The sequence below is a fragment of the Myxocyprinus asiaticus genome, chromosome 42, assembly GCF_019703515.2.
Source record: "Myxocyprinus asiaticus isolate MX2 ecotype Aquarium Trade chromosome 42, UBuf_Myxa_2, whole genome shotgun sequence".
Taxonomy (NCBI): Eukaryota; Metazoa; Chordata; class Actinopteri; order Cypriniformes; family Catostomidae; genus Myxocyprinus; species Myxocyprinus asiaticus.
Genome location: NC_059385.1, coordinates 5,047,382 through 5,068,088, shown reverse-complemented (window position 1 = coordinate 5,068,088; position 20,707 = coordinate 5,047,382). Strand labels below are relative to the sequence as shown.

General features: G+C 38.0%; 1 protein-coding gene across 1 annotated transcript; it reads right to left on the bottom strand.

Annotated features, from left to right (window-relative positions):
* On the bottom strand, positions 1 to 13,394 carry tacr1b (tachykinin receptor 1b). Its single transcript, XM_051683884.1, has 5 exons — positions 12,968 to 13,394; positions 11,390 to 11,584; positions 4,808 to 4,958; positions 4,007 to 4,203; positions 1 to 3,833 (listed from the first exon to the last, which is right to left on the bottom strand). Exons 1-5 carry the CDS (start codon positions 13,372 to 13,374, stop codon positions 3,545 to 3,547), a joined length of 1,239 nt encoding a protein of 412 aa, XP_051539844.1. The 5' UTR covers positions 13,375 to 13,394; the 3' UTR covers positions 1 to 3,544.
* Between the last annotated feature and the right edge of the window lie 7,313 nt (positions 13,395 to 20,707).

Genomic DNA, 20,707 nt, shown 5'->3' with positions numbered 1-20,707 from the left:
GATATACATTTAATGTGGAACATAATCAAGCAATGCCAAGCTTTAATGTACACAGTATCTTTTCTTCCATTTCAATCTAATATTAACAGTATAAGACACAATGTAACTAATTACATTTACATTTAGTAATTTAGCAGATGCTTTACAAATGAAGAACATAGCAAACAATTAGTCATACAAAAGTCAACTATATCTGCGGTAATTATAATTTAACTAAACTACTGTATAATTAGGCCTATATAAACTAACATTTAAGCCCATAGTGTCTCATTGACTTATAAAGTAATCAGTTTATTGAATACAAAAATCTTAATTTTAACAGATAAGCAAATAAATATGTGTAAATATACAGTACAATATTTACATACATGAATCAGGACAACTTATAAAGACAATCACCTCAAAGGAATTATGATTTTGTGGTCACTACATTTCTGGTAACAGCAGCTTATCTGAACAGTTATACTAGTACTCTGGTACTGAAGTCAACATGAAACAACATTCAAAACCGATATTTCTTGTGTAATCTGATGTATTTCTGTGTGAAATGTCGGGAGGTCTTGATTTTATTCATCAGGAATTGTGAAAAGTTGTCGCTATATGACAGTTCATTGGAGAGTAAGGGTTAAAAAGTTAGAGGGATTGTTCGGGAACTAAGGGATCACCAAATAAGGAAAGTTATTTTAGTAGAAGAGCGTGTTATTGCACCAGGAACGTGCATAAAGAAAGTAAATGGGGTACATTTTGATATTATATCATGATATCTCCTTTTCCATGCTCATTTCTTCTTATGGTCTCTATAAAGTTTGTTGGCTAAAATTATTTACTTCTGCTACAAGTTTGGCCTTCATCTCTCTAATAGGACAATGAATAAAATACAAATCAAGTAGACAACAGTTGCGAACATGGAGTTGTTCTCTGCATTATGTGAAAGCAAATCTAACTAGTTCTGTGTTTCTGGCTACAGTGACTCTAAGCATGTGTGCATTAGTAAAAGGGCTGAGATCTCATGATAGTGGAGATGCTAGTGCATGCAGCTGCAGAGCAGTTCAAAAGGTGTAGCATCGCTGATCCTTTGTTCCTCAGCAGGCATCAAAGCAATGCTCACACCTGCCCAACAAAGCAAGTGCTTCGGCAATTTTGTGCCCTCACAGCTGAAAAGGCATGTAAGCGAGCACAAGCCATGGCAAACAACATCATGACAACTGCTGTGCAAGAAAATGGACCTCAGGTAGATAGCGCTCAAATAAAAAGCAGCGTGTAGAAGTAGCATTTACTGGAATCTTAACAACCAGGCACAGCTAGTCTTTGATAACACTGAAAAAGATCCTTTTCATCAACAGATGTGTTGTCATCAGAACTTTGGCACCAGATGTATAGCTTGGAATATGTATAAAAATTGACATGCCATTATAATTTTAATGGAAAGCAATGCTTTGATAGCGACAGTCTGTGACTGGATGTCTTGATCTTTTTATTTTATTTATGTATTTTTTAAAAAAATATATATTTTATCCACTTTTCTCCCAATTTGGAATGCCTAATTCCCACTGCTTAGTTCTCGTGGTGGCGCGGTTACTCACCTCAGTCTGGGTGGTGGAGAACAAGTCTCAGTTGCCTCCGCTTCTGAGACAGTCAATCCACGCATTTTATCACGTGGCTCGCTGTGCATGACACCTCTGCAATCCACGCACAACTTACCACACACCCCATCGAGAGCGAGAACCCTAATCGCGACCACGAGGAGGTTACCCCATTTGACTCTACCCTCCTTAGCAACTGGGCCAATTTGGTTGCTCAGAAGACCTGGCTAGAGTCACTCACAACGCCCTGGATTCGAACTCGCGACTCCAGGGGTGGTAATCAGTGTCAAATCTCGCTGAGCTACCCAGGCCCCCTGGATGTCTTGATCTTAAGATACTGTATTATAATCGGTCACCACAGAAACAAAACTAGATTTCAGACACAGAAAGCATACAGTTTTTGATATATTTAAGCAAAATAATAAAAAAATAACTAGATTTTTTCATTTTCCAAATAAAATGTTATTGGTGCTTGCACATGCAAACCAATGGGCCCATGCTTTGATCCTTAGGGTTAGCAGTTGTTTCAAATCTCTAACATAAATTCTAGGGTATACATTGTTTTTCTGTGTGGACTATTTCATGTGGACCTGTATTTTATTAAGGCCAGGGTCTTTCCACGTGCCATTCCGTCTCATTCACGGTTGAACACTTCAACATTTCAAAGTATACTCTTTTGACCACGAGCTCATACGAACGCTTTCGACACACACACTGTGTCTAGAAAAACTAGGTTGCACGCGAACAGTCCGCATGTACTGCGCTGTTGACAAAATGCATAGGCGCGTCACTGTGCTTGAGACATACTGGCACGTGGAAAACCGAAGTATACCAAAGTAGACTATGGTATTCTGATTTAATAATTAGTGTTTGCAGCAGTTGGTTCAAATCTCTAACCAGGGTATACTTCATTTTTCTGAGTGCCATTATGTTGCACGGTTCAGCACTCTAGCCCTTTAAACTAAGTATATTCTTTTAAACCGCAAACACGTATGGATGCTTTTGCCACTTGCACACTATGACTATTTTGTGATACTTTTAGTACAGTCAGTGGCAGGCGCATGTGCAGATGATGTAGACTGTCCCCACATACTGTGCTGATGATGAAATTTGCATCATGCGCAATGTGCATGAGACGTAGCGGCATGCGGAAAACCGAAGTATACCTTGGCCTTGGTATTCTTTGGTATGTGCAACTAATACTCAAAAACATGCAAATAATACACTCTGTATTTAACAGAGGATTATGGTGACATAACAGAAAGTAGCTATGTTAGCACAGTGCCAGTTTTGTCTACCTCTCTGTTCTATATATACCATGACCCTTTGGACCTGCCTTCCAGACAAATCCTATACTTACATTGTCGCCTCCGTAGTCCAGTAAAATGCAACAACAGGTGCAAACCCTTCCATGTCGTCGCTCTGGCTCTCATATCAACAACAACTTGCAGTAACCTTGATGGAAGACTGACAAGTCGTTGCTAAGGGCATCAGCTGGTCTAGTTTTCCTAAACAAACCCGATGGGTCCCAGAATGCTGGAGCAAATGCCAGGTTGATGGGTGAATTCCTACAGGCATGGTTTCAGGCCAGCTGCTCAGAACTGTCTCTGGATTGCATGTAAATGTAACAAGAAAACTATCTACTGTAAACATAAAGACAATATTACTGCTCGCTATGGTCAGAGTGTACAGAATATCTACTGCTCTGTGCCCATTATTTATATACGGTGTTCCCATTGCTAAACTGGTAGAGCATGGTGCTAGCAACGCAAGGATGTTTGAATTCCAGGGAACACAAATACCAATAAAATTTATACCATGAATACTACTGTACTATGATATTTCCATACATTATGGTTGGTTGGACCTCACATCTCGACATTTCCTGAAATGTGAATCTTTACTCTTCTCTGGACTGGTGTGATACTATGAAAACACAATAAAAGCATTTGCAATCCTTACTAAGCTAGGTTGTTACTAGAATAGAAGCTGGAGGACTCTGACACAGTCTTGGAAGCACTTCGCGAAGAACCATTGGATGTGAGATCTATGGAAAATCGATTTTCGTTCTCCTGAAAGTCCACTTCGCCAACTGGCATCACTGTGGAAATGGTGGTTTCCATTCGGCTGGTGCGGTAAATGCTGGCCTGCGTCTGTAGATAGCGAGTTGACTTGAGCTCCAGACCTTCATATGAGCCCTCAGGGACACAAGGACACCAGAAGAATGCCTGTTGGAATCCAGCTCGAAACCTACGAGAGGTAAAGTAAGACCAGACAGATGAATATTGCCCCTAAAGTGTTTTTGTATATTAACTGTCAACTTAATTTGTTTTGGCTCATAAACTTTTACAGAATAACAGTTTAAAGAACTGTGAAATTTCTAGAATATAAAAGTTATTCATTAGAGCCATTAGAGCTTTTACCTGTCATTGAGAAGACAATAAATGATGGGATTGTACATGGTGGAGCTCATGGCAAGCCACATAATTCCTAAGTACACCTGCTGGATGTAGCGTTCTTCAAACAAGTTGGGAAGAAACTGGTGCACCAGGAAGTAGACATGGTAGGGCAGCCAGCAAACAGCGAAGGTGCATACGACAACAATCATCATCTTAACCACCTGTGGAAGTGAAAGTAAAAGGAACCAAAGTAAGTTGTATATCTGGAAAGGCTGCTTTCTTAGTGATCTTGGGTCACAACATCCCTGCATAAAAGACCATCGTGAATTTCTGTGCTGGTCCAAGTTGGTTTATGCTGGTAAGTGCTGGTCTAGCTGGCGGACCAGTAGAGCCACACTGTTCTGCACCAAAACTGGTGAACAAATTACACAACTAATATAGTAATCAGTAATCTTTTCAATTAAACTTTTTTGGGACTCTAAATAAATTTTTTACTACTTTTTGCATGTTTTGATGAAAATCTAGCTTAAGTTCATTAAGAACTTTATGCTCTTTAGACACTTTCAGTAAGCATTTGTAAACATCAAATCTAACAACAATTTGTTATTTGTCATTAATCGGATTACGTGTAGTTTGCCCAAGACTTGTGTTAATGACGCTGGGTGACCAACGACGTTTTGCTGACTAATCTGGGTAACAAGCCTTGTTGGTACACACCAGCATGCAAAACACACTGATTACCAGCCATGCTGGCCTTTTAAACAAGGCCTTTGTATTGACAAATGAGAGACATTTGTGCTTTGAACATCTACAGACGATGACAACCTTTCGTTTGGAAGTTAGCTGCTCTCGATAGTGTTCTGAAGAGTCTCCAGGAATCTCACTGGCCCAGAGAGTGCATCCCACCACCAGGTAAGCACAGCCCATGACTAGCAAAGGTAGAAAGTAGATAAGCACAACCACACAGACGTAATACCTGTGAGACAGTGTGAAAGAGGAAGAGACAGAGGACAGCCAGAAAGACAATAAGAAAAGTTAACAGGGAAGAAGTTTAAGGAATGTGCCAGGTTCAAACAAGTTAAGCTCAATCAACAGCATTTATTGCATAATGATTACTACAAAAAATAATTTCGGCTTTGTGCATCGCTTATTAACAACAACAAAAAAGCAAAAATTGCGGTTACATTAAGGCATTTATGATGGAAGTGAATGGGGACAATCCATAAACATTAAAATACATACTATAGCCAAAATACAAAAACATTATACATTATTATAATTATTATTATTATTATTTTTATTTGATAAAATCAGGGAATTACTATTGTTGCAGCATTTACCATATTACAGTGTTTACTGGTGTTGCGTTATCATGACAACAAAGTTTTAATATTGGATATAACTTTACACAGATAAGGTTATAAAGTGATTTTATCATACACAAATCATGTTAACATGTATAATGTTTATACTAATACTTTTGAAACAGTGTGTATTTGAACATTAATGGACTGGCCACATTCACTTCCATTGTGAGTGCCTTACTGTAACCATGATTTTTGTGCCTTGTATATATAATATATATATATATATATATATATATATATATATATATATATATATATATATATATACATACACACAACGATCAGCCAAAACATTAAAACAACCTGCCTAATATTGTGTAGGTCCCCCTCGTGCTGCCAAAACAGCACCAACCCGGAGCGGTTATATGAGTTACCGTAGACTTTGAAATACTGAAATACAGAAAACCGCACTGTACAACTGTGGTAAGAAGTATAGGATCTCTTATATATATATTTCAATCACAGCTTTCATGCATCTTGGCATGATCTCTACCAGTCTTTCACATTGCTGTTGGGTGACTTTATGCTGCTCTTGGTGCAGCTCGGCTTTGTTTGTTAGCTTGTGGCCATCCATCTTCCTCTTGATCATATTCCAGAGGTTTTCAGTGGAGTTCAGGTCTGGAGATTGGGCTGACCATGACAGGGTCTTGATCCAGTGGTCCTCCATCCACACCTTGTGGCTTGTGGCTGTGTGGCCATTTTTGCGCCAGGAGTGGCATAAAGTCACCAGCAATGTGAAAGACTGGTAGAGAGCATGCCAAGACTCATGAAAGCTGTGATTGAAAATCAGGGTTATTCCACCAAATATATATATATATATATATATATAAATGAAGGACGAGTCTAAATAAATGTTTTTAGTAATCATCACTATGCCACAAATGCTGTCGATTAAGCTTAACATGTATTGAACATGGAACATTCCTTTAAAGAAAAAGAAAAGTTGATAGATATCTAGGAGTGTTGAAAAATCTAAAGAAACCCAAAAACCGAAAGTTGTCAAGGCATATTTTACTTCAATGCATTTTTTTTACTCAAAAGAGCACTCAGACTGCTGAGTCCCATGTGTTTTCTTGCATTAGCTGGCATTTAAAATAACCACTGGAAAACTTTTGATTTGTGAACTGAGAATGTTCAGAGGATGCAGTTCTGCAGCAATGCCTTTTCTCCTTTGGCATGCCATTCAATTCAACATACAAATTAGTTTGTGCCTTATCTGGAAAGACACTTGCCTCACAAGAGAGTTACAGAAAGAAATACAGCTCTGGTAAAAATTAAGAAACCACTGCAAAATTATCAGTTTCTCTGGATTTAATATTTATAGGTATGTGTTTAAGTAAAATTAACATTTTGCTTTATTCTATAAAGTACTGACAACATTTCTCCTAAATTCCAAATTAAATATATTGTAATTTAGAGCATTTATTTGTAGAAAATGACAACAAAAAAGATGCAGTTGTCAGACCTCGAATAATGCAAAGAAAACAAGTTCATATTCAAGTTCAACACAATACTAATGTTTTAACTTAGGAAGAGTTCAGAAATCAATATTTGGTGGAATAACCCTGATTTTCAATCACAGCTTTCATGAGTCTTGGCATGCTCTCTACCAGTCTTTCACATTGCTGGTGACTTTATGCCACTCCTGGCGCAAAAATGGCCACACAGCCAGGTCAATCAAGGTGTGGATGGAGGACCACTGGATCAAGACCCTGTCATGGCCAGCCCAATCTCCAGACCTGAACTCCACTGAAAACCTCTGGAATGTGATCAAGAGGAAGATGGATGGCCACAAGCCAACAAACAAAGCCGAGCTGCACCAAGAGCGGCATAAAGTCACCCAACAGCAATGTGAAAGACTGGTAGAGATCATGCCAAGATGCATGAAAGCTGTGATTGAAAATCAGGGTTATTCCACCAAATATTGATTTCTGAACTCATTAAAGATGAATATGAACTTGTTTTCTTTGCATTATTCGAGGTCTGAAAACACTGCATCGTTTTTGTTATTTTGACCAGTTGTCATTTTCTGCAAATAAATGCTCTAAATGACAATATTTTTGTTTGGAATTTGGGGGAAATGTTGTCAGTACTTTATAGAAAAAAACTAAAACGTTCATTTTACTTAAACACATACCTATAAATAGTAAATCCAGAGAAACTGATAATTTTGCAGTGGTCAATTTTTTGCAGACCTGTATAAGCAGACCTTTCACATGTTACGGAAAACGTTCTGAATCCCTGTCCCACCAGACTTTCCAGAAAAAGGAACATGCAAATGTCTCCTTTTCTCTTTTTGTTGTTGTTGTTTCAATTTCCTTGTTACTTTGGGACTTAAATGTGTGTGGGCAAAATCCCAAAGTCACGTATTGTTTAGAATGAGCCAAAGTACATTGTTGTGGGGCTTTAGTGCTATATCTATCAAGAATCCCAAACTATCACAGTGGAAAAGAGGTAATTGAATATTGTCCAGTCGATTAAATTCGAAAATGCTTCTTGCCTGTTGTGGTATGAAATAAGGAGATTATCGTACTAAAGCCTGCGGTACACTGACCAAAGCTTTGTGGATTATGATTATTCTTTGAATCTCTCTCTCCCTTCCTTGCTGTCTCTCAGTAAATATCTATCATCACACAAAAGGATCTACCAGCCAGTTAAAGAGGGTCTATTGATCAATGCTACTTATATCGAACAGTGCTACCAATATTTTGTCCCTCAGAGAATATCTTTACTTTTTAAAGAAAGTTTGGCAGACAAAAGCCTCAATCTCTGGTTGAGGTCAGAGATGGAAGGTTATGTTGTTTGAAGGAGGTAGACATGTTCTCCTCATTGGAGTGACAGGCTAAGCCTCCAGGAAGATTGGCTGTACGGGTGGGTGATCGGCTAAGTTGTTATGGAAATAAACGTACGTTGTTGACACATGACACCTACACAGCCATTGCAGATGACTGGAGGGATATTAGAGAATCGGATTGAAGCAAGGTAGCAATTACAGCAAAGAACGTGAAGGTATAGTGAGGGTGTGTGAAGATCTAAAACTCATTCAGTAGCTGATAAATATATGATTAGGATGCAGGACAGTAGTTTAAATATTCATATCGTAAATCAGACTACATCACACACCTTGAGTACCTGTCCTACCAAATACCAGTGAGACTGCACCCTGCGGTGTCACTTTTGTATTCATGCCGCATTGTTAGATTTCTCATTGTTGTGCTGTTAGTGTTTCACTTGTATTTAATGAGGGCAAAGCAGACGATTTTCAAGAAGACAAGCAGACAAGTGCCACACTGCACCAGTTTCAAAGTTTCATACCTTTGCTTAAGCAGGAAAATGGCAGTGCCGGGGAAAAGTGGAGAAAGAGAACTTGCAGACCTCTTAACGCACATGGTGCAATTCAGTACCCAAACAGGAATTTAAATTATGATTGTCTTTTTCATATTATGTTTGCATCGGCAAATGTATCCCAATGAAGTGTTCTGAAGTGCCTGACTGGCTTTGGGGTTTTTGTAGTACTTTTCCAGTTTCTAAAAACAAGACCTTTAAAGTCAATAATGAGTAAGTAAAAGAAGAAAAAGTAAAGATGAATTCTTAATGATTCTTCAGTGCATGTTATTCTAAATGAATGAAATGGTTGTCTTTGTAGAACTGCATCAAAATGTAACAACTTGCTCTGCATCTGAAATTACTTTCCTTTTTAGATGATGTTGCATATGTGTTTCAGCCACTCCCCTCTAACAAATTGGCTCAGTTCTGATATGTAATGGCCTTTTTTCCGATGGATAATATCAAAAGTCCCGCCCTACATATTTCCTCATTAAATGTCCTTTTTCACTCTGGGGTGATTCACATGAAACCTTGTCCTGAAAATACCCTCATCCTATTTTACTCCAAAATCAAAAATGAAACAAATAAGATATCATATTTTGCATATAGAAAATGAAGCCTATTTTTTGATTAAGAGTGTTTACAAAAGCCGCTTTCACCATCAGGCTGAACGGTTCTCGTTGCGAAACCATGCCGTTCTGTGCTGATCTGGGCCAGTTGCCACGATCACGGTTTCTTTTTCTACTGTGGTGCTTGAATGTACATATCAAATACGTCAGCTGGCGATGGCGTGAGAGATAAACATTAGTCCTCTTTCCCATCACAGGAACTAAAGCCCGTTTTAGGTTCTTTTACCCGGAACTAGTATTTTTCATTGTTTTCACATGAGGAACTGTAGTTACTCTTGGCCATAAAGAGGGAGTTTAAACTGACGTTTTAGCTCCAACTCTGGGGTAGGTACTTCTACCCTCAGAAGAGGGACTGTAGGAGGTGCTGCAACTTTTGTGATTGGTCAAACATGTATGATGCACAAAGCAATGAGAAACACGAGGAGTCGGCAGCCTCCATGAGTAAAGAAACTTGTAGCTGCTAGCCTGCTATTTAGAGGACTATGCTAATTTTCCAATACCCTTAACAGAAATAACATAAAAAACAACAAAGTATTGAAAGATTTTTGCCTGTTTCACAAGCAGAGCTGCTGCATGACTTTAACGGGAAACGCTTTGAGTTTTCATCGCATCTGTACTCTGTGACAGACAAAGTATTTTCTGGATTACTACATTGCTTTTTTCCTGGGTTAACAGGCATAAATAATTAGATATTTATCGAGAGTGGGTAAATTAAATCAATTATAAACTTGAAACCATCATCAAGTCTAATTTACAAGAGGAAAGTGTTGTGTGCCTGTTACTGCGTGGTTAACTTGCATCAAGATGTCTTTTTTAAGTCAGTGATTGAGTAGTTCATTACAGAATTTTATGTTGAGTCATAAAACCCTTTCATTGTACAAGACTGTGCTTATGAATAGGTTTATAGTGCATTTTCAATATGCTGAGTTCAGCATGTGCTGCATGGTTAAAATAGGCTGCACACCTCATCTCTCCTCTCACTGTGGCATCAGGATTCAGGAACACTGCACGTACGGCTCATGTCATGCGGCCAGTGTAAAAACTGTAACCTGAAGACACTGCGATATGATAACTGGAAAATGCTGACTTCGGAGGCAGTATAATCAGGTAGAATGAAAATAAGTTGCTTTTCAGACTGTTCTGAAACCAGTTTCCTTGAGAGTTCTATTAATTAAAAAACGCTATTGTTTAAGCCATTAACTGATTAGGCAGCAAGGCAGTTGCTCACGTTTTCGGATGCAGACACAGTTTGTTTTAAACAGCCCTAACAAAAGAGTAGCTCCGATCCTGGTGTCCTCCATCATGTTGTTGATTTTGTTTTTGTTGTTGCTATTGAATCACGGGTTGTGCATGCCACCGGACACGAACACACAGAAAGGTAAGTCCACAGACTAGCTAAAAAGGACATTTATTGACAAAATATTATATGAGTAATAAATATTTTTTTAATATGCTAGCTTGAGTAATCTACCTCCCTGACAAGAAGGTGTGTAGAATAATAATGTACTATACTAATTAAACCATCATCATCATAAAATCATGAAGATACACCAAACATACAAATTTTTTATTTTCATCATAGCAAACTTTGCCAGCTACCTAGAAACAAATAGTTACCTTTGGTATTGAAATATTGACAATTGTGAGTTGCTACGTAGCTACTAAAGCCTTTCTGCCAGCACCACCAGTTTAGAAAAATGTGCCGAGAAATCTGGGCTGAGAATGGTTTGTAATCGTGCCGTGCTGAACCGTGCTCAAATGGAAATGCTACTGGAACCATTCCTGACTGTGCTCAGAACATTGGGCCTGATGGTGGAAGCAGCTAATGTATTATATTTTCATGACCGCTTTTCATGGCACAATTGACTCAGTAAATTAAGATGGATTACGCTTTTTAATAAACATCCTTTGGATATTTTGAAATAAAATGCTTATGGTTATTAAGTTTATTCAAAGATGATCTCAATGCTTCTGTAAACTTTATAGAAGAGTATAATTTACCGTGGGGGACACTTTTGATTTTTCACTTTATAGACACATCAGAGAACGAGTTTTACAGTGCAGACTCAACAGCATGCACTTACGTCTTTTGAAAATCCCACACACTGTATTCTGGCCAATTGATGTAGCAGACGACACGTCCTGGCAGCTGAGCGGTACTGGAAAAATAATATTGAGGGAAAGCCAGGAGCAGCGCCAGGGCCCAGATCACCCCCACCACCAGCTTGGTCTCAGTGGACGACAGGCGCTGCTGGAGTGGGTGGATGATAGCCATGTACCTGCAGGGGCAGTTCAACAAAGGCAAATGACCTGCTATTTATGCAAACACAAAGGAGCATCATCCACTTGAATTACCCCTAAATTATTTGCATGGTCCTGTTGATTTGGTTTGCAGAGTTAAGTGGAGTGACAAGTGGTGATGTTTGTTTTTTTAGTGGGTGGGCCTATTCTACAGCTTTGGGATCTCACAGCCATGACCAGTTTCTTTACAAATGCAGCCTAAATAACTGCATCAACTCCATCCCCTCCCTTACAAAAAACAAAACAAAAACAAAAAGACTGTGGCAGTACCATAGTGATATCAAAGTGATGCTATCAGACGGTAATGACATGGTACTTTGATATACTGTTGTACTGAATCAACACCATATTCATGTACCATGGTATTCCAGTGGTACTCTAAGGTACTTAAAGAATACCATGGTACATGTCCAAATAGCTATGATGTTACCATGTATATATAAAAGTATGGCACTTTTTGGTTGGTACCATGGTATTTGCATTGTACTCCATGGCATTTAAATAAAAATAGTTTAGAAATGTAGAGTAGATGTTTATTTTTCTTCACCACGTTTAGGTACAACATAGGGTACAACGGGCTGAAAGCACACCTTTTGGAAAATGTGCTTTTTTTTTCTGGTCACAAAGTGCATTAAGATTGAACATTTTTGTTTTATTGAAAATCAATTGAGCAACATCATTTGTGTGAAAAGAAATAATAATGGAAGGTTGTTTTGATTACTCTTTTTTTTAAAGGTTTAAAAAAAAAAAAAAGAAAACTTTTGAGACAGCAAGTTGCTTTTTTAAGTTACTAATTCAGATCATGCTTATTCAAAATAACCACTTCAGAAAAGGGTGCACCATTTTCTGTTAATTTCATAACATCTATAAACAAATCAAACTTTTTTTGTGATCGGATCAGTCAATGTGAGCCCACATTTTTCACAACAAATCAATTCGCCCCACTTAAGAAAAACTATGTTTAATAGGGGCCTTTAGCCCCTGCAACAGGGGGGCTTTTTACCCTTAATACTATCCTTTCACTTATTAGACAGTTATTAAAAACTTTTGATTTAATCACCTTGAACAACATTTAAAATGTCAAATAATTATTTTGATAATTAATGTGATAATATCAGAGATTCTCATTATTATTCTCATTATTATTATTATCTCAGTGGCTATAGCTACATAAATATAGCTTCATAAAATATTAAATATGAAATCAAATTACCTCTAGCCCCGTTGTACCCCATCAACATGGTGATCACTAAGGAATCAATTATTTTCAGAAACAATTCACTTAGAGGCTTACACGTCTATTTTACACTTTTCAAACTTTTTCAGTATTTAATTAAGATAAAATAACAGTTTTAGCTCACCTGTCCAAGGCTATTGCTGTCATGGAATAAATACTTGCGAAGACAGCTGCTATTGGAAAGAAGTTGTGAAATCGACAGTAAACCAGCCCGAAGTACCACTCGTTGTGCACCGCATACACAAAGTTAATAACGGTGTTGAAAGCCGACATTGACGCCTCAGCGAACGCGAGATTCACCAGAAAATAGTTGGTCACAGTTCTCATGCGTTTGTGCGCTAAAATGATCCAAATGACAGTGATATTTCCAACAACTGACACCAGAACTATACAACAATACGCGATTGCCCATAAAACAATCTGCCACACCGGCTGAACGAACTGATTTGAGAACACGCCCGTGTCATTTACAAATGAACCGTCGGTCCCGTTGTCGCTCGAGTTTTGCGAAGTGATATAAAGAGGATCCATTCTTAATGAATATTCACAGAAAAATTATTTCCCCCCCAAAAAGTTGTGTGATGTAGATTTAGAAAAAAAAATCTCAATGCTCATGTAACAGAGCCTTTAGGAGTGACAGCAGCCAATGCATCTTCAGGATGAGCTGCAGACTGAATCCCGAGCGCGTACTCCGTGCGCATCTCCTCATGCGGAACGCGCGTCCGCGCGGTCTCGTGCCCAAACATGACGCGCCGGTCTTAACACCGAGTGCTGCATCTGTCCATTTACGCGCATCCTCCACACATATGGGACCGTTCCGACAAAAAGCGTCTTTGCACTAAAGAAAGACAGACTCGGCGCACCGAAAGTATTTATTTATTTATTTATTTATTTTAAGTTGAAGTTCTTTTTAAACACTGCGACGGTTTAAAAAAAGGGAAATCTCAGTCTACGCATGTTTACTACAGAAAAATAAATAAAAAAAAAAACAGCGCGGAAGGACGCAATACGCATTCTGTGTGAACGACCCCTATCACTGATGCTTTGACTTGCCCACATCTTGTTATGAGAGCAAAAAGCTGAAAAATAGCCTGCCAAACGTATCAACTGAGACGTAGGTCTAACAGAAATGTTACACAGTGTTAATGCAATATTTTGTACTGTAATTTATTTGTGTGACTGGGGCTAGTTGTCACCTTTTTTTTTTTACACCAATGAATTTTTCTCAGGTTTCATAGTTTATTTAGAGAGGTCAATTTCAGAATAGCATAGAACATAAAGTTTTGGCTACCAAAAAGCTGCTGAACATTTCCACAGTTTTTGCTCAGGAAAAGATCAGCTCCTTGAATAAGCGTTGACCCCTATAGCAGGGTATGTTGTCACAATGGGAACATGCCATTAAACATCTTATTATAGGCTGTTTGGAGATCTTTCAGCAAAATTTATAGAGTTAAACAATCTAGACAAAAACAATTCGTAAAACATTTAAAAAAAAAAAAAAAAAGACTAGTATCTATGGTTTTTTGGCAGAAACTATGGTTGCCATGGTAACGTTTTTGTTGAAAAAGCTAGAACTAAAAACAACTCTCATTTCGTCTTTTAATAAAAAATTTAATTAGCATTGTTAAGATAAGTTAATGTGGGGGCCTGGGTAGCTCAGCGAGTATTGACGCTGACTACAACCCCTGGAGTCGCGAGTTCGAATCCAGGGATTGCTGAGTGACTCCAGCCATGTCTCCTAAGCAACCAAATTGGCCCGGTTGCTAGGGAGGGTAGAGTCACATGGGTTCTTGCTCTCAGTGGGGCACGTGGTAAGTTGTGTGTGGATTGCAGAGAGTAGCATGAGCCTCCACATGCTGTGAGTCTCTGCTGTGTCATGCACAATGAGCCAGGTGATAAGATGTGCAGATTGATGGTCTCAGAAGCGGAGGCAACTGAGACTTGTCCTCCACACCCAGACTGAGGTGAGTAACCGCGCCACCACAAGGACCTACTAAGTAGTGGGAATTGGGCATTCCAAATTGGGGAGAAAATGGGATAAAAAAAGAAAAAAAAAAAGAAAAAAAGAAAAGTTAATGTGCTCTGTATGTGGCATTTTTAGATTCCATTAATGTTTCACCTTTAGCCCAAGAGCAAAGTCACTAAATGCATATAGGCCTATAAAGATGTGCACAGGCGGGAAATGTGTGGAGAGGATCAATGCACAATCCTTGACCTGCAGAATATGTGATTATTTGCTGTTTTATTTATTTATTTATTTATTTATTTATTTATTTTTTTTAATTTACAAGCAATTTCCCACTGCAAAACATCTCAACACCTGAAATTGTTTTGCACAGATAGGTCATGAATTATCATCATCAGAAAAATACAATCTAAAAATTATGGCCAAACTTATACAAAGGGCCCCAAAAGTCTGAGACCACCAGTGATTTTTGTTTTGCATTTTATGATTTAAAATCAAAAGAGTGTAACTGTACGAGTGACACTGTGATTTGAGAAATTTAAATGAATTTCATAGTATTTAGTATGTCCCCCTTTTGCTTTAATAACAGCATGAAATCAAGCTGGCGTGGACTCCAGATGATCGTGCCAAACATGATGATCCATGTTACCATGAATATTCCAAAGAGCATCTTTTGCACTTTAATGGAAGCAAGGAAATCTGACCGCCTGTACAAAGGAGTTATTTGCTTACATTCGATTAGTGACTTAGAAATAGAGCTGAACCCTAAATATTTACAGCATAACTTTTCTTAATAAAACATTCTGTTTGTTTCTAGAACTAAATTTAAAAAAAATTGGCCTCAGGTTTTGGACCCTACTGTGAATGGAACCTTTTTCTTCTTCATTCAAATAAATAATAAAGATAGAAAATGAGGATTTTCTATGAGAAAGGACAAGAAAAAAGGAAGAGGCATTTGGCAGCCTTACAAAGGAAATAGATTTAATTTATCACCTTGTTTCCAACCTGTCTGGCACAAAGAGAGAAGTTCAATTAGTAAAATGGCCTGTTAGTAAGTGACCATGAACATACCTAAAAATAAACTTGGCAGACCTATGCAGATTTGGAGATTTAGAGTTGTTAATTTCAGTTATGGAATACAATTAAATCATACTGTAGGTTTGAGTATATTGCAAATGTATGTATGCAGTCAATATGCAGTCAAGCACTTATTGTTAGCTAGAAGTTAATAATCACAGCAGAGGGGAGACTGGGCTATTACATATAATAATGAGCTGCAAAAGCATAAAGGCTAATACATTTCCACAGTGGAATATGGAATGAAAGCATGCTCTAGTTACTGCAGTCTTTGGCTAAAACATAAAGCTCCCTTATACTGCTACTGTAATTACATTTCACAAAAAAAGTATATTTTCTCTAACCATATTTGAGAGTTTAAAAGGTTTTATGAAAGTGAAAGTGACCAATAAACAAAAAAATATAAACAAAGTTAAAACCAGTGTTATCCAAGACTGAAATACTGTAGTTTGAGCAAGTGAACAGAAGCTGACCCTTGTATAACCTTACACCGGGACCATTTAGATCATTGAACAGTCGGTGGTCTCCATTATGCTTTGCTGTTAGGTTATCGGATCAAAATAAGAACATATGTTGCGCTGTCAGAAGCATTCAGGAACATTTTGAAATGGTGAAATGGTGTTTTCATTGGGTGAATGATCATGACCGGATCAGCGATGAGGTTTATTTGTTGATTTACTTTGTTTTAGTCCTGCTCCATGCACCTGTCCAGATCCTCCCTGGTGGCTGCAAGTGTCCAACCAAATGAGAATTATCGAAATTGACAGCAAGGAAAAATAAATTCAATTTACATATCACCTGCTGCCCGCTAGAACACCAGAAATTCGGAAAAAGATAACATTAATAATATCCTTATCACCTAAACTTTTGAGATGCTAAATGGTATAATACTTAAGTACAGTATCTTTTTAATAATGTCTTGGAAACCATTAAAACCATACACCATCAAATATGTAAATATCTTGCATGGCCTGTAACCTGCTTGACCCTGGAGTCATGTTGGGGTAATTTAATTTCAGAAACACTGGTTTTCAGAAAAGTCATTCTGATGGTGGAATTGCCTTAAAGGCAATAAATACAAATAAAGGCAATAATTACAGATGATACATTGCATGTATTCTAAAGGCACTTTCTTATCATTAAATAGTAGGAGAATACAGTAATCAACCTCTTTTAAAATACAGCTTTAACAACCAAAAACATGGACATTTTCCATATGTAAAGCTTTATTACATCAAGTTAAAAGGTTCTTCATGCTTTTATTTATTAGTTTTTCTGCTGAAATCGATCTTTGCTTACCGAAAATTTGAACTACTGCCCTCAGTGGCCAAAACTGGAAGTGTTGCTGAACATATGGGCATGTGTGAGCTCCAGTTTCTGGGTGAAATGTCCACAGAGTGGCGCCAAAAGCGAGTTGTATTTTAGTTGTAAATGATGTAATACAGTCAACAGGAATGCATATTTTATGAACTCCACACCCTAACCCAAACCCCAAGCCTAAACTTAACCATCACTGGAGTTAAAAAATATATATTTTTAAGTGAAAATGCAACCTCCGAATCACACTCATCATTGTTTAAATGAGCATGATTACTTCCTGGTTCCCATGGGACCAGAACCTGTGTCTCTGAGGTTGCTTGCGCTAGAGGGAAATGTGTTAACGTGTCTGATGGGGGATGTCACTTGTCAGTAATTCATCTGAAATGGGTTGATTTCACCACTCACATATTCTTCGGATAATTTAATATCTACCTTATATACTGGACTCAAATCATGTTTGGATCATTTTCTGTAAAACAGAATGCATCACGTGGACAAAGGAACAGAAAATAACGTCAGTTATTTGAATCATATGATGGGGTTTGTCCAGAACTCAGCAGATACAGTTGAAGTCAGAAGTTTACTGTATATACACCTTAGCCAAATACATTTAAACTCAGTTTTTCACAATTCCTGACATTTAATCATAGAAAACATTCCCTGTCTTAGGTCAGTTAGGATCACTACTTCATTTTAAGAATGTGAAATGTCAGAATAATAGTAATTATTTATTTCAGCTTTTATTTCTTACATCACATTCCCAGTGGGTCAGAAGTTTACATACACTTTGTTAGTATTTGGTAGCATTGCATTTTAAACTGTTTAACTTGGGTCAAATGTTTTGTGTAGCTTTCCACAAGCTTCTCATAATAAGTTGTTGGAATTTTGTCCCATTCCTCCAGACAGAACTGGTGTAACTGAGTCAGGTTTGTAGGCCTCCTTGCTCGCACTTGCTTTTTCAGTTCTGCCCACAAATTTTCTATTGGATTGAGGTCAGAGCTTTGTGATGGCCACTCCAATACAGCAAATACAGCCAGTACAGCAGATTGACTTTGTTGTCCTTAAGCCATTTTGCCACAACTTTGGAGGTATGCTTGGGGGGTCATTGTCCATTTGGAAGACCCATTTGCGACCGAGCTTTAACTTCCTGGCTGATGTCTTCCTCATGATGCCATCTATTTTGTGAAGTGCACCAGTCCCTCCTGAAGCAAAGCACCCCCACAACATGTTGCTGCCACCCCCATGCTTCACGGTTGGGATGGTGTTCTTCGGCTCGCAAGCCTCACCCTTTTTCCTCCAAACATAATGATGGTCATTATGGCCAAACAGTAACATTTTTGTTTCAATAGACCAGAGGACATTTCTCCAAAAAGTAAGATCTTTGTCCCCATGTGCACTTGCAAACTGTAGTCTAGCTTTTTTTATGGCAGTTTTGGAGCTGTGGCTTCTTCCTTGCTGAGCAGCCTTTCAGGTTATGTAGATATAGGACTCGTTTTACTGTGGATATAGATACTTGTCTGCCTGTTTCCTCCAGCATCTTCACAAGGTCCTTTGCTGTTGTTCTGGGATTGATTTGAAATTTTCAGAACCAAACTATGTTCATCTCTAGGAGACAGAATGCATCTCCTTCCTGAGCGGTATGATGGCTGCATGGCCCCATGGTGTTTATACTTGCGTACTATTGTTTGTACAGATGAATGTGGTACATGCAGGCATTTGGAAATTGCTCTCAAGGATGAACCAGACTTGTGGAGGTCCACAGTTTTTTTTTCGGAGGTTTTGGCTGATTTCTTTTGATTTTCCCGTGATGTCAAGCAAGAGGCACTGAGTTTGAAGGTAGACCTTAAAATACATCCACAGGTACATCTCCAATTGACTCCAATTAGCCTATCAGAAGCTAAATTAGGCTTGACATCATTTTCTGGAATTTTCCAAGCTGCTTAAAGGCACAGTTAACTTAGTTTATGTAAACTTCTGACCCACTGGAATTGTGATATAGTCAATTAAAAGTGAAACAATTTATCTGTAAACAATTACTTGTGTCATGCACAAAGTAGATGTCCTAAACGACTTGCCAAAACTATAGTTTGCTAATATGAATTCTGTGGAGTGGTTAAAAAATGAGTTTTACTGACTTCTACCTAAGTGTATGTAAACTTCTGACTTCAGCTGTATATGCATTCAGATGTATGTATTTATTCATTCATTTTCAGGACAGGTTGATCTCTGAGGAGCCCATGACTTTAACAGGCAAGGGTGACGTGCAATACAGCAGGACCAGGTGAGAGTTAACAGACTTCCATTCACACACGATCTCCAGAAATGAAATGTCAATTCCAATTTCATGCAGAAATTGGATGTACATGCTCTATATCAGGATTCACACAAATTAAATTGGATTTGAAGAGTGATCTCTTGAAGAATGAAACACTGCAATCGTTTCGGTCTCAGTGAGTGAACAAACAGATGCAATTACTATCATTCTTATCACACACATACAACAATCAATAAAGTAAAAGTAAAACAATCTTCAGCTGGTAGTTGTTTTAGTCTTTGTGAGAGTTTTTTTATAGCAACTTGGACAAACTCATGGTTGCTTATCATATGTTTTATATTTTGGTGGCACTTGCAAAAGCAAGTGAATCCTCAAATCTGTCGCAAAACCAAGAATATTTCCATACCATCTTTACGATTGGCTGTTAAAACATCAGTCGATCAAAGTTTTGGGAGTCATTAACTGTGTATTATTCACCACATTGAAGTTAAGTTGTCTTTTGAGTCCTAATTAGATGTTAGTGGGCAAGTACAGAGTAAGAGCAGCCTCTTGCAAAGAGGAGAAACTGTCACAACTTTTATCAACTTTAAGATGTAAATTAGACACAGGTAATTAAGTTGATCAAGCAACCATGAATTTGTTGGCTTATTCATTTGCTATGATTTTTAGAAATGCAAGATTGCAAAGGCAACCAAACAGGAAATACCTTGAGGGAGCTCACTAGTTGCTGGTGGCATAACAGCCAAAGTTTCCAAATATTTGTCTTTTCATTTCCCACATTAGGAAATTGTTTATTTTTTGTCACAGTTAATTTTTTTCTAATAAATTTCAATCAGTTCTTCAAAGTCTTTTGTTCTTGAAAGTGCCCCCCCTTTCGGATTTACTTATAGGTATAACTCACCCAAAAATGAAATTTTCATGGTCTTCCAAACCTGTAATTGCGCACAAAAGGAGATGTTAGGCAGAGCGTTAGCCTCGTTATAATACAATGAAAGTGAATGGTGACTTAGGCTAACATTGTACCTGATCTCTTCTTTTGTGCTCAACAGAAGAAAGAAAGTCATACTGGTATGGAGAAAATGAGGGACTATCCTTTTGAGACAATAATTTCCTCAAGCATTAATTTTTCTTTCTGGCAGATCGACTCTGAACAGGTGCTGCGTTCTCTCTTTAGTTCACTGATAGCACATGAAATTAAAGTCTTCAGATCTGCTGCTGGTGGAACA